General features: G+C 35.2%; 1 protein-coding gene across 3 annotated transcripts in view; it reads right to left on the reverse strand.

The window, feature by feature from the left end:
- CEP170 (centrosomal protein 170) overlaps positions 1 to 14,241 on the reverse strand; it is a 92,674-nt gene that overhangs the window by 43,805 nt on the left and 34,628 nt on the right. For all 3 annotated transcript variants that reach the window (XM_077782037.1, XM_077782036.1, XM_077782035.1), the window contains exons 5-8: positions 14,047 to 14,102; positions 13,764 to 13,926; positions 10,983 to 11,117; positions 2,545 to 3,021 (exon numbers count right to left, since the gene is read on the reverse strand). In XM_077782037.1, the coding sequence (XP_077638163.1) occupies positions 2,545 to 3,021; positions 10,983 to 11,117; positions 13,764 to 13,926; positions 14,047 to 14,102 (831 nt within the window). The remainder of the gene's footprint in view (positions 1 to 2,544; positions 3,022 to 10,982; positions 11,118 to 13,763; positions 13,927 to 14,046; positions 14,103 to 14,241) is intronic.

Consider the following 14,241-nt stretch of genomic DNA (forward strand, 5'->3'; position numbering starts at 1 on the left):
CAACGTTACACCAACAAAAAAAGCAAAGCAGCAAACTAGGAAGGAAATTATTTCAAAGTGGATTTCTGCTTAAACTCCGACAGTTTACAGTACCTGGCTCTGCAAATTTGGTACAGTTCCTAGAAATGCAATCAACTTGCTACATGTCAAACAATGAAACATTTTAGAAGCTCATCAGTAACAGCACTGCATTTGAAGTATCCTTTCCCCAGTATTCTCATCTTTGAATACTTATCAGTGACATAATAAAGCCAGTATTTTACCAAACATACTATAGTATGTTTTTGAATTATATCAATTTTGTTACAGAGCCAGTTGATTACTAATGACTAGTGACACATTCCAGGCAGGGTTAAGAGGAAAAAGAAAACCTGAATAAAGGCCTTCTGACACTGGAAAATGAGCCACAGTTCATATTGCTGGATTCCTCTCCCATTTACAACAGTTTATCATGAGAAATGTCTACATAAACTTGGATTGAATTCTTTATTACTCTTTCCAAGAAGAGCAATGAGTTTTTCCATAATTCACTCCACTCAGCATCTGATTTGTACATGTAAAATGGTTATTACTTATTCATTCCATGAACTACTCTGAGATGTATGAATAACGATTACATATTTCATAAATCATACATACACCTAAAGATGTACTTTGCAATGATACTTGAAAATGTATGGAAGGCTGGATACTTACACATAGTAAGTGTATTTAACAGAGAGCAACCTCATGTACAATGAAAGCATCAATGCTCCTAAGTTTTAGCTCAGTAGCTGGGAAGGAACACTTTCATCCTCTGAACTCTTTTAGATCAAATTCTGCTTCTATATACATATATATATATATAATATGTCCAGTTTCTGTATTTTTGATTCTCAAGAAGTTAGCTTTTTTTAAGGTTTTCTCATTTAAATAGTTAGAATATGCAGCTACTATTCAATTAAAAAATAATTACATAGTGGCTAATCTTACTTATCAGATTGACACCACTGAAAACACAGCTGAAATCCCAATTTACATTCCTATTTTCTACTTGTTAGAATAGTGCCTACAAAAATTCTGTGATGATTCATATATTTGCAAATAATAATAAAGCAGTATCAACATCACAGTGAAAGTCATAGGGTCTAATTTTAGCAGTGGGACTTCAGTACAAAATACTATAAGAGAAAGCTGAGGAGAAAAAAAAAGCTTTGTTTTTAAAAAAATCAAACTTTCAAAGCACCTAGGTATATTTACTATCTAAAAATGCAACTAATGAATGACAACACAAACAGACCATAGAAGATTACAAAATCCAGATATTTATTACGGCCATATGCGTCCCATAAATTACACACCTTTCAGATGAAAATTAATCAGACTTTGAGGAGTTTCTGTCAGGAAAAGACTTATAAACAAAGCCCCTTCTATTAATCAAAGTGTCATGGCTAGTATGTTAAAGAATGTTCATGAATATAATACATTTACATGAATGCCAAAGAATGTGATTTATACCGGAAGAAATAATATACTATTATCTTTATGCCAGCACATTAATCTAATTCTGCTTTCAGAATTTTATTTTTAGCTTAGTTTGAAAGGGTCAGCCTGAAAAAGCAGACTTTTGATCAATAAGGCAAAGAATGATGCACCCAGTCCCAGATGGTTTACAAACTAGACGTGATACTGTTGCAGAGCCAAGGAAAATGAGAATTGTAGGGTTAACCAGCTGAAATTAAAAGTGGAAAATAAGAGAGACTTGAAAAAGTTCATCAGAAGTTTTCAATATGAAAGTTTGAATGGTACAGGAATCTTCATCTGAACATCAAGACTATCTGCTTCTCTATCCCATTAAGTGACACTCAAGAGAAAGTACACTTGCCATGTGTAACATTTTATTTAATTTCATTTGAAATGTCACTGTCTGCAATAAATGAACATGTATGATCACCTGGAACTCTATTCAACAGCAGCATTCATATGAATACAATAGTCCACAAGGTGAGTATAAAAATTGAAGCTCTTCCTTTGTGTCTAATTCCTGACTCAAACTTGACCCCACAAAACATGATCTATATAAGTAGAATGAGTATATAATGTATTCTTTGCCATAAATTATTTTCTTAGAGCACACAAATAATCACAGAAAATATGCTATTGAAAGTTGCTAAAGGCATAAATTGAACTTCAGAGTTTTGATTCTAAAAAGCAATTCATGTTTTTAAAGTACTTCATGAGAAAAAATGAGATATATAAAGTTTAACTAAATTTTGGGTTTTTTCCTTCTGTTTTTCAAAATCAGTGTTTAAATACTTGATATTTTCAGCCATACTAGAACATCTCCAAGTAACATATTGATTGTAAAATGATTCAGCACTTGGTTTCTTATGTTCTTTGTACGACTAAATTCAGCAATAAAATTTCCCAGCTCAGAACCTTGCACATGTGTGGAGTATCTGTGATTTGATCTGAACTCCACATGGGCTCAGGGATCCTCTGACTGCATGCTGGTGAGGAATTGCTGCTTTCAGAATTAAGCATAGCTGGAATTATTCACTTTACCTTTCAGCCTCTTCAAGTACACTGGAACGTCACTCTTAATACTTTTGGAGTCCTCCTCCGTTGGCTCCCATATCATTCTCGGAGGGTTGTTCTGTGCAAGCCAATCTGCTACTTTGCTTTCAGCAGCCATCATCACCGTCTGAAGCCCTGGCAGGTCCTGACCACTGGAGGAAGAAGGCTTTTTCGACCTGTGACGCTGCTCCGATGTGAATTTTGTCACATGATCTTTGATCTTTACTTTTCCTGGAGTGTTGTCATCAAATTCAATGGTAAAGGAAGCGTGGCCTGAAGCTGCTGCGTGGGAGCCTTGGGTATCTTTTGTGGGAATTTCATGAATAGTGCTCTCTGCTACCTGTGAAGCTTGCTGGCATTCTTTAGTAGGGATTTCAAAATAACTGGGCTCCCTGCAGAAAGGATAAAGTTCTTCACTTGCAGATGCAGATTGCTCCTCAGATTGCTTGACATCTGTGCTGCATCCTATTAGGAAAAACAAAAAAAAAACAGATTTCACAATATTTGGGAACTTCAGGCTCTTCAAGAAGATTCTCAACTCTTGTAAAGGCCAATTGAGTAACTTCTGTAATAAACAGTAAGATTGTGGAGTAGATTGAGCACTGTAGCTCTGGAAAAAGAGTTCAGAATTGCATATAAAATGTATGAATGAAAAGGCAGTTTGTACTTCAGCTGTTGAGAAGTGTAAAGTGGCAAAAAGCTCATTCAGAATTTGTCAAACTGCATGCAAAATATTTTTAGAATACGGAAAACAGGCAAATAAAAATTGCAAAGTTGTTGAGATGATCATTATCACTATTCCAATCTATTGGAAAAAACATCCAATCAGGGTGCTCCCAAAACAAGAGCTAATGATCTTCCATTTCCTGCAGTGGATAGAAGGCATAATTTTGTTTGGCCAAAATCTTCACAAAAGTAATTCACACATTAATGCAAGATAAACATTAATTCTGGCTTGAAAAGTTAAACATTGCTAAGCACTGGAAAGTGTTTTGGAATTCAAAGACTGTGTTTCTACAAAAAAATAAAACCAAAGAATCAAGCTAAATCCTATTGTCATGTCCTCTTATGTTACTTGTTGCCATAGTATGTAGATGAACAGAAAAAGGAACAATAGCTGGAAGCATGCAGAATGTTAGCAAGCCATGCTCTCACTGGCTAAAAAGAGAAAGTAGAAAAAGCACAGGGTAGTAATTCCAAGTTCCACGGTATAGCCTAAATGAAGGCTAAAACTTCCTGTGGTTGTAGCAAAGGTACTAATATGCCTATAACAAAACAAACCTTCTGACTGCATTTTATGAGCTACTAAGTCAGCCAAAATACCTGGTGCAGAGATGTGTTAAAAGTAACAGAAACTTGAAACCTTAGCAGCAATGGCAACTTAGATTCCAGCAAAAGAATTCTGAATTAGTTCTGAAGCAATTTCTCATGGACCACATTAAGATGTTTAAGATACCTTTCAGCTGCCAAGTAAAGAATTAAGACTGCAACTATTTGATTTTAGGTACTGAAAAAAAGCAACCCTACATCAGATGAGGAAGTTAGTATCTGTGTATTAAACTATTATGCAATAAGAAAGCAATAGAACCATTTATACTGAAGTCAGGAATTTAAGGAGTAAAGGATGAAGCACGGAATAATGCACCTGTGCTGCTCCTCACAAGCACGTGTCTTGTGAGGATTTATGAACACATTAAAAATATAAAAAAAAGGTTGTGTGATACAGAGAAATAAACTAAGGGAAAGAATAATACCTGGAAAAGTAAAACAAAAAGGTGTTATTGAATGAAAACAAGAACAGTACACATTCTTTATTATTGCCATGTTTGGGTAGCCATTGGATAAAATTACTCCAATGCAGGTAACAAACAAGTTTTAATTTTTTTTTTTCCCACCAGTGGCTGCTAGAAATACAAAACATGGCAAAATTCAGACAGGTTTTTCTATTGTGCTGTTGGATCTCAAGAATCCCCTACCCAATTCTTTTCATTGCACTATCAGCTACCTTATATCTGTGAGGGAGTTATCAGGTACTACAATAGCACCTCACTACTCCTCTTCCTGGGAAAAGAATGCCTTTTTAATACCATTCCTGAAAACACTTATCCCAGCAGACACACAATACAGAATGAATCTATTTTACTGATGTGATGGTTATTAAAAATCTTCTCTGATAAACAAAAATCACACTTTGCAGGTCTTAGACTTTAGGTAAACACTCCATTTGTTTTGTGTAGCAAACAAGCTGGAATGGATCAAGCTCTGGCAAGATCAAATCCAGAGCTTGGATCCTTAAAATATGAAACACGGTCACCGAAAAGGAGAGTCATTCACCACACAAACAATTCAGACAACTTTTTTTTTCCCCACGTGGTTCTACTCAGAACTTCATGTTGACAACATCATGCAATTTCTGTAGACAATAATTAAGCCAGATATAGTGTTCAACACTCATTCAAAGAAGATAACTGGCTAATACTTTGTTTTGAGAAATATTTCTAATTTTGGGCAAGGCAGGAGCATTCTGCTGGTCAGACAAGACATGGTATTTTTCAGTAATTATGAAATACCTGGTTTATTACCATCTTTTGAAAATAATAAGACAGTAGGCAAATTGCATCAGATGTATAGCAATGAGAGGATCTCTCACACTAGCTTGCCAGCATTGATGGACTTCATAAAAAAATTTGTGTGAAACTTGTCTAAACCAAATTTAACATTTCAAATTAACTGTTTATAAGATAATAATATGCACAGTATTTGGTTCCAATATTTTTCATTAAACACATGCTAGTGTATAGTTTGAATCTAAATTAAGAGAGAGTTTAATCAAAATAAGCGAGAAACTGAACTACAACTACATAGTAAATTTTAATAAACTAGAATTTTTTTTTTAATACTTATATAAATAAAAATATCTGAAATACAAGTTAATTTTAGTTACAGAAAAATCCTATTTTCAGTCAGAAGTATTTTTTAGACCACAGGTGTGTTCCAAAAACAGTTAAAAACTACAGAAGTACTTTTTTAGAACACAGAACTGCATTTTAGGAAAGTTAAATGCATCAGAATTTACGAGAATAATAAATAGAAAATGATGAAGCAAAAAGTTAATATAGATCCTGATCTGAACCACCCTTCAATATTTTTCTCACAGACTCCAAATGCAAGTTGTTACAGCTTTCTAAATATTACAGAAAGATTTATAAAACAGCCTTACCTTTGAAATCCTACTACAAAAAGTCATCTGTCAAGATGAAGGAAATTATATATCAGACTAAATACCGACACCTTTAAGAGATAACCTTCAAGCAAATACTGAAGATAGTGGTTGTCACTGCTATATAATTTTTAAACCAGAGCAAGCATAGTATATGTATAGCAAGAAAGGCAATTGCAAGTGAGTTTTGGGTAGGTTGTGAACTGAAGGGATTTCATAACTGACAAGTGTGGGAGGGGACTTGGGAGATAGTCCCCCTGAGTTGCCATGGAAGGTGACCAACGTGTAACTTCCTGCCTCCCCTGTTGTCAATCTTTCGTTGTACCTTCCCCTCATTCCTGTCCATCATTAAGTAAGCCATACCCCAGTTCTGGAAAGTTCTTCGCTCTCTGTACCCCCATTGGTTCCTTCCCTGTAACCACTCCTTCCCCTTGTCCCCATTGGCTGTAACCCCATCATTCCCTTTACTCCACCCCTGAACCATTCCCTCATTGGGTGTTTCCTACCCTGACCCTCCTTCTCTGCCACAGTTATAATCCTCACCCTGCCCTCAGTTTGGGGCTCTCAGTGCGAGCTCCCTTCCAGAGAGGTTGTCTCCCCTTGCTCCCCGATCTATCTTTCCTACAATAAACCCTCTTGGAAACAACGCCGCCTGAGTGTGATCCCACCGTCAAGAGGAAGCTTTCTTAGCGCTATCCGGCCCCTGAGGACCTGGCCCTGTGGCATGCCTGGTGGTCACAGGACCCAGGTGCCTCAGGCAAGACTAAAACAAAAGGGGCAGAAAAAGTAGCAGGATTATCTGTAAAAAGGGACTTCTCACTCTTCAAAGATCCTGAGTGGCAAAACACAACAGAGCAACTGTTTTTACAAGGCAAGCAAGGAAGCAATAATTGGTAGGTGCCACCCAGGTGCAGTGATACTATGATTGAAATGAGTCTAGGAGAGGCTAGGAGGGAAACTATGGAATATTTGGCAAACCACAGCCTTAACCAAAGGGAGATTCAGAGACAGATCCTTTACTAGGGTACATGTCTTTTGAGGAATGACTGGGGGAGCTGGGTTTGCTTAGTCTGGAGGAGAGGAAGCTCGGGTGGGATCTCATCACTCTACAACCACCTGGAAGGAGCCTGTAGTGAGGTGGGGCTGGATTGTTCTACAGTGCCTGGAGCAAGAGGACCAGAGGAAATGGCCTTAAACTGAAACAAGGGAGATTCAGATTATACACTAGAAAAAATATTTTCACTGTCATGGTGGTCAAGCATTGGAATAGATTCCCAGGGATATGGTGGAGTCACCATCCGCAGAGGTGTGCAAGAGGCATCTGGATGTGGCACTGGGTGATGGTTTAGTGGTTATAGTGCTGGGTGGGTGCTTCAAATGGATGATCTTGAAGGTATCTTCCAACCTCAGTCTAGTCTATTCTATTCTATTCTATTCTATTCTATTCTATTCTAATTCTAATTCTAATTCTAATTCTAATTCTATTCAGAGATGACCATTGGAAATGCAACATTCACTTTGTGACATTAGCAGAATCAATTACACTTTCTAGGACTTTCTGGGTTTAAGCCTTATTTCTCAAGTTACACAGACAAGGAGCCAGAATTTGAACATTTTACTTGCTGACCTGGACAAGAAAAATCATAGATGTCAGTGCTATTCAGATATGCAAAAAAACTGCCTCTGTATAGTAATATATCATCATCTACAATGACAGAAAGTCTCAGAAAATATTTTGCACAATCTTCAGATTTTTAGTAATGCTCTTTTCTTTCTGCCTTATAAATACAATTTTAAGAATGAAACTGGTAAAAGAAAATTATCTGGAATTTACAAAGCACTTCCTGTAAAACACGTCTGTAAACCTGAAGCAATATATTTATTTGCAGTATGTATAAGAAACAGACAAAATATCATATTTACACAATACCCAAAAATATTGTCAATGTTAGCCTTTTATTTGGCACTGTGCAATGGTATGTGAAATAAAAGAAGCTGAATTTAGTGCTTTCAAATAACTAATAGAATTTTTTTTTTCCTTTCCCTTCAAATCCCTACTTTTTATTTCCCACTTACATTTTAGTTTTTGGGGTTTTGTACTTTGCAGCTGAAGTAAACTTTTCATTTTTTATTTAAAGACAAGATTTCAATAAATACATATGATTCACCTAGCACTGAATATGAAAATCTTTGTCTTTAAATAAATTTTTTTTTTCTTTTCTTAGATTTCTGGTAAAGGCATAAATGACATAAAATTCTACAACTACAAGTAAGATCAGCAAAGAATGCAGTTTTCATTATCCTAGGAAGTGAGAGTGTAACATATGGCAGTAATAATAATTACACAGCCAATAAACCTGCCAATAACATGGACATTTAACAGCTGCAGCATAAAGCCATGCCAGAGGTGTACACACAACTGTTCATTTTAATACAGACTAGTAGATCTTTGGATCATTGAATTAGAGCATTAGGCATGTCTGAAAAATGTAGAAAGGATTTTTCTTTTCAAAGTTTTCCAGGCTATTCTACTCTGTTTGTAAATAACTTTCATTAGTGAATTTCTGTTGTGGTAGAAATACAGTAACACTGAAATAATCCTATTAACTTTAGACTGTAAAGAGTAATTGTCTACAGTTGGCTTAACAGAAATAAATCTCTCATTTCAATCTCCTCATTAAACCTTACCCCATGTCTTAGAATTCAAGTCTTCTTTTGTATTCAATAAATAATCATGCAATAAATCATTAAAGCATGACACAAATTTTTAATAGGATTATTTTGTTAAAATGTGATCTGACTTACTGGTTTAAGAATTCACCTGTAATATACTTTTAGGCAGTGTATATTAAAAAGCATGTCCCAGATCAGTGTTTTAAACATTTAATACAATTTACCCACAAAAGAATAATTAGCTGCACCAATCGTGAACATTTTTAATAAAGTTTGCTTATAATTTAAAAATATCCAAGCATGACAGTCTTCGAAGTTTCCAGATTTCTTTCATACAAGTGTGTCTTTATATTGATTTCCTAAAATTATATTAATCTATATTATAAAACCTAAGTGCTTGAAGAAAATACATAATAACTTGTTGAAAAGAAGTTCATCTTTTCATGGAACATAACTGTAGGCCAAAGCAGCCCAAAAACCTTATGATTTTATAATTGCATGAAAATATTCAGAATGTTTTTTGCACACTTCTACGTGGACACAGTGTTCTGAGACTGAAGTGTCAGCAAATGTAAACTCTTATACAGTTTGTCTTCTCAGACTCTCTGAGAAACCAGACTAGCAGAACATACAATTAATGTCTGCTCAGAGATTGGGAGATCACGATAGACAAATAATTTGTTTATACACAGGATTTTAATTCTACATCCTCACAAATTGAATGGTTTTGCAAAAATGTTGGGTTTGGGATTTTTATCAGCAGTGTCTTCCTTTCACATAAGCTTTTGTTTAGTGTGTGCTTTTTCAAACTGAATTCCATTCCTGCAGATTTATGAGTCTTTCAGTCTGAGGAAATAAAAGCTATTCTTATACTCTTGTTAGATCGATACTATTCATAGGAGATACATTCATGGCTAAACAAAAGCAACAACATAAATAAAAGTAATCTGCAATTTTTTTTTTTTTAAAGGACAAAATATTGTATCTGCCAAGAAGGCTTTGGGCCTAAGTTTAGTTTTTGTACAGTATACATATGGAAAACAAACAAACAAATTTAAATAATTTAGAAAATATTAATCTATTTTCTCTATTCATCATTTACCTTATGATGACTTTACTAAGCAAATCATGTCAAAAATATCCCCATTACTGAGTCTAGAACAAACTTATTTTGTCTACTACTGAAACAGATGGCATCTCCACGATTAGTTTGAGTGAAAGTTGGAATCTTATTTTTCTTGGAGCTCAGGAGCTAATATATAAGCACTGATCATCTCCTGAAAAATATCTTGATTAAAAAAATACAAGAACATGTAAACCATTTGATGCAATTTGATTCTTCTGAAAAAGAAATTTAAAATTATAAAAAATAAGAACAATCACACTACTAAATATAAGCTGGCATCTTGTGTCACCTTGTTAATGGCATGGCATTGCATAAAAAACACAGACTTCAGCACATAACTTTTTAATAATCCTATATTTAATGAGGATATTAAATATATGATTAAATATATATATTAAATATAGAAATGTTTTTATCTGTTTCTCTATAATAGTCCAAAGCTTAAAAGACTTACTGTACTGTCTGAATGATAACTTTAGAATAATATGAAAGAGGTCATTAATAAGGCTATGGTAAAAAGTTACTTCCAAAGATCTTGCCTTCACTACCCTGAAGCGTTCGTTTAGTTTGATTTACATGTTTTTAGACTGCACTCCAGCTCCTGCAAAATATGATTCATGTTAACCAAGGCAAGTACCATGACAGGAAAAAAGAAATTCTGACCTCAATTAAAATACTTTGAAAAACTGCAAACTTAAAACTGTTGGACTTTAAATGTGTGTCTGAAGTGCCAAATAAACATGGCTGAACTTTGTCCTAACTTGAATACGTTTTAAGTTACTGTCTTTATTAGAATAGCACTCACTTTATTTATATGCCTGACGATAGATATAAAAGCCTAATTATAGGTACTGAGATTGAAGTTCTGGCAATACATACTGTGTCTAGGCAAGCTAACTGATAAAATGGTCTGTATTACAGGAGAATAAACATTACCAGTTTAATTGTAGACTACACAAATCTTTACTTCAAGAACTATGACATGCAATTCCTACTAATACAGCATTATTGAATTACAGAAGAGAATGTTAGTACAGATAGCCTTATATAGCTAAAAGTCAAATGCAAATATAAAACCCACCATTTATTTTCAGAAATTATTTAAATAAAATATTCCTATGTATATAAAATGACAGATATGGATTAAACTTGAAAAAAAAAAAGACACTGGTTCAGGTAATGTTATTTGTTATATTTATTGACAGAAAACTGACACATTATATGTGCAACTGATCTCTGTAAATGCATAGGTTCTCACAAAAATAAATTCTTCAACTACCTTACCTTTTAATAGGCTTTAATCTATGCAAATTGTGAAACTTACAACATCTGTTTAGTTCCCTATTTCAGAATATATACAGTTCAGTCAAGAGAAAGAAGATCCCAAAAATAAGAAGACACACTTACCTGAAGCCCCTGTCTCAGGCACTTTTTTTTCATGCTTGCTATCTGGCTTACAACCACCTTTTTCATCAGCTTCATCTTCACCCCACCAGGCTGGCTGTCCATACAAAGGTGTCCCACGAGGCATGGCAGAAATATCTATAAAGTCAGCCCAAAGCAGAGGAAATAACTTTTCTATTTAGCTGTGATATTTAGATTAAAATCACATGAAGAGGAAGTAATTTGCTTGGATCATTTCTCTGGGAAGCTGAAGTGAAATGGTTGCATGCATTTGCCTAAATACAAAACAAACTTGGAGGCCAGACAACTGATCTGGGTTCTAAATATAAAAGCTTACTAATGACCTGATCAAAACTTCTGGCACAAATGTTTATGCTAAGGCAGCCACCATCTCTTATTGTTACCCTGATATATCTGTAAATATCATTTCTTCTTTCAGTTTGATGTCATCAAGACAGCAGAACATTCCTAGAAGCTGTTTGCTGCTATTTCTGTAAGATTCTCATTCTTATCCACACTGACCTTTCAGTGAAATCTGAACTCACTGCATGAAAAACTGATCAAATTTTGCAATGGTGCCAAGGTTCCAAGTTGCTGACAGCTACTACAGTGTGCTGAAAGTTACCTTATGTGTAAAACATTACTGAGCACAATCAATTTTACAGGTTGGGGTTTTTTTAAAGGTATCAGTTAAATTATAGTACAAGTAAAAGTGCTATACACATGGTTAAATATGTTTAAATGCAAAAATCAAGTAACAAAAAACCCGCTGATTTAACTGAGATTTCTAACCGGATGATACATTAGTTTGGTTAGGTTTGGTCTTATCTTTTGGAAGAATACTTCAGAGATATAGCTATTCTAATATAATACGGAGATTTAGCTATTCTAGTGTCATACAGATGTTCTGATTGTATTTTAAAGAGTCTTTATATAATAAAATATCATATGTTAAAATCTATCTTAGGAGCCTGTCTGCTACTTTTCTGATTAGGAATATCAACATTTTTTTCAGGATTTTATACACTTGCATTCCAAAGATGATTTCATAGCCATGACAAAGGTTTCAACATGATTTTAAGACATTAAGTACTTCCTTTTTACACAGCATTAGGCCTTAGTCCATATTAATTTTTTTAAAAAACTTGATGTTTACACAGAGAATTTGTGGATGCCCCATCCCTGAAGTGTTCCAGGACTCACTGGATGAGGTTTTGAGCAATCTGGTCTGGTGCAAGGTGTCCCTGGCCATGGCAAGGGGGTACAACCTAAGTGATGTTTAAGCTCTGTTCCAACCCAAACCATCCCATAATTCTATTCCTGTGCACTGAATTAGCAATAATGAGCAATGTGCATTTATATAGTAACAGTGACAGAATCAATCCCCAAACAGCTTCTGAGAGTTGCACTCAAATATTAATCCCTATCCTTGACCGTTATTTTTGGAAGAGTGAAAAAAACAGAAGGTGAGGATAAAACCCCCCTTCGTGCTACTTTATATACCTTTAACAAGATGCTGGATTAGACAACAAAACAAACAGGTTAATTAAGTATACCACAAAATCCTGTATGTGGGGAAGAGAATTTTTTGAAGTGAAAAATAGAAAATAGAAGAAACCTAGACAAAACTGCTGAGCACTGATCAGGTTAGAAACCAGACATAGTTGTTTCCATATTAAGGAAACAAAAATACCTGATCCCTTTCTCATTCTTTTGTTTATATCAACTATACTTCAGCAAGCCTCATGCTGAAGCTCATCAGAGAATGGTTTGGGTTGGAAGGGACCTGCCATGGGCAGGAACATCTTTTGCCAGATATTTGCTCAAAGCCTTGAATCCTCTGGGATGGGACATCCCCAAACTTTCTGGACAACCTATTCAAGTGGCTCACTACTCTCATAGTAAAAAATGTCTTCCTAACATTTAATCAAAATCTCTCTCAGTTTAAAACTATCAGACCTAGTCTTTTATCACCAGCTGCCTGTGTAAAATATGCTTTCCCTCTTTTTTGACCAGCTCCCTTTAGGTACTGAAAGGCTGCTATGAGGTCTCCCTGGAGACTTTCCTGCTCTAGACTGAACAACTCCATCTTGCAGCCTGTCTGTTCCAGCCCTCTGCTCATCTTTTGGGCCCTCCTCTGGCCTCACTCCAACAGGTCCAAACCCTTCCCATACTGGGGCCCCAGGGTGCAGCACAACCCACACGAAGTTAAGACAACCACAGCAGAGCCACCATAACACGTTAAATAAATATGAATGATGGTGTAGGAACAAGCCTGAAACTACAGTATCTACAAATGTTTAATCCAGAATAGAACACTAAGGTTATATCCTGACACATCAAAGAATGCTAGGAACTTCAAAACAAACAGAACTCCTGCCCATTTAAAAGGGGGAAAAAACCCCAAACCAATCAAACGAAAAATAGTGCACTTGGTAACAGTAAAAAGTACAAACTGTTTTTGAACAAATACTTTCACTTAAACTGCAAAAAAAAAGCAATTTCCTGCCATAAATGCTACAAGTTTATGATTTGGGCAAAGAGACATGCAAAAATCTTACACGTGCCAATCAAATCTCTCTTTAAAAATTTTCTTAACATGGGGCTATTACTGTAAAAAAGGCAGAAATTAACTGCCAAAAATATTATTTACATCTAAACTATGGTTAAATATTCATATATGTGAAATTTTTACTGTCTACAGAATTTCACAATCATCCTACTGAAGTAAATTAGCATCCTTTCCAAGTTTTTGTGCTTCTGTAATGAAAAAATTATCCTTACCCATTGATTTTTCTTCAGATTTCAGTGCTTCTGTAGTTTTGTGGTGCACTTCAGCTGTGGAATCGGTTACCTTGGACTCTGAACTTTTGGAGCCGCTTTGTTTCGATCCTTCTGCCTCTGAAGATTTTTGGGATAACTGGAGTTGGCTTGAGAATTTTTCATGCTACATGACATTAAATAGAGAATAAAACACAAACCCTCAAAGAGTGGGAAAAAAAACCACCTCTATGTTATAATAAGTGTACATGGACAAAAAAAACATCCAGGAACTGCACATTGTTACCTTAAGTGCTTCTTCAGGGACTCTCATCTCTCCCCTGACCACAGTAAAAAGATTAGTATGTAGGAAATGATAAGGAAAGTACTGAAGAACTCTGAATTCACAAGAGGATTTTACAGAAAAGTATTAATTATGCAGCCTATTATGCCACTAGAATGGTGACAGCTTTTAAAATACGTCACTGTTAGGATACTGTAA

Source organism: Lonchura striata, chromosome 3 (genome assembly GCF_046129695.1).
Source record: "Lonchura striata isolate bLonStr1 chromosome 3, bLonStr1.mat, whole genome shotgun sequence".
Taxonomy (NCBI): Eukaryota; Metazoa; Chordata; class Aves; order Passeriformes; family Estrildidae; genus Lonchura; species Lonchura striata.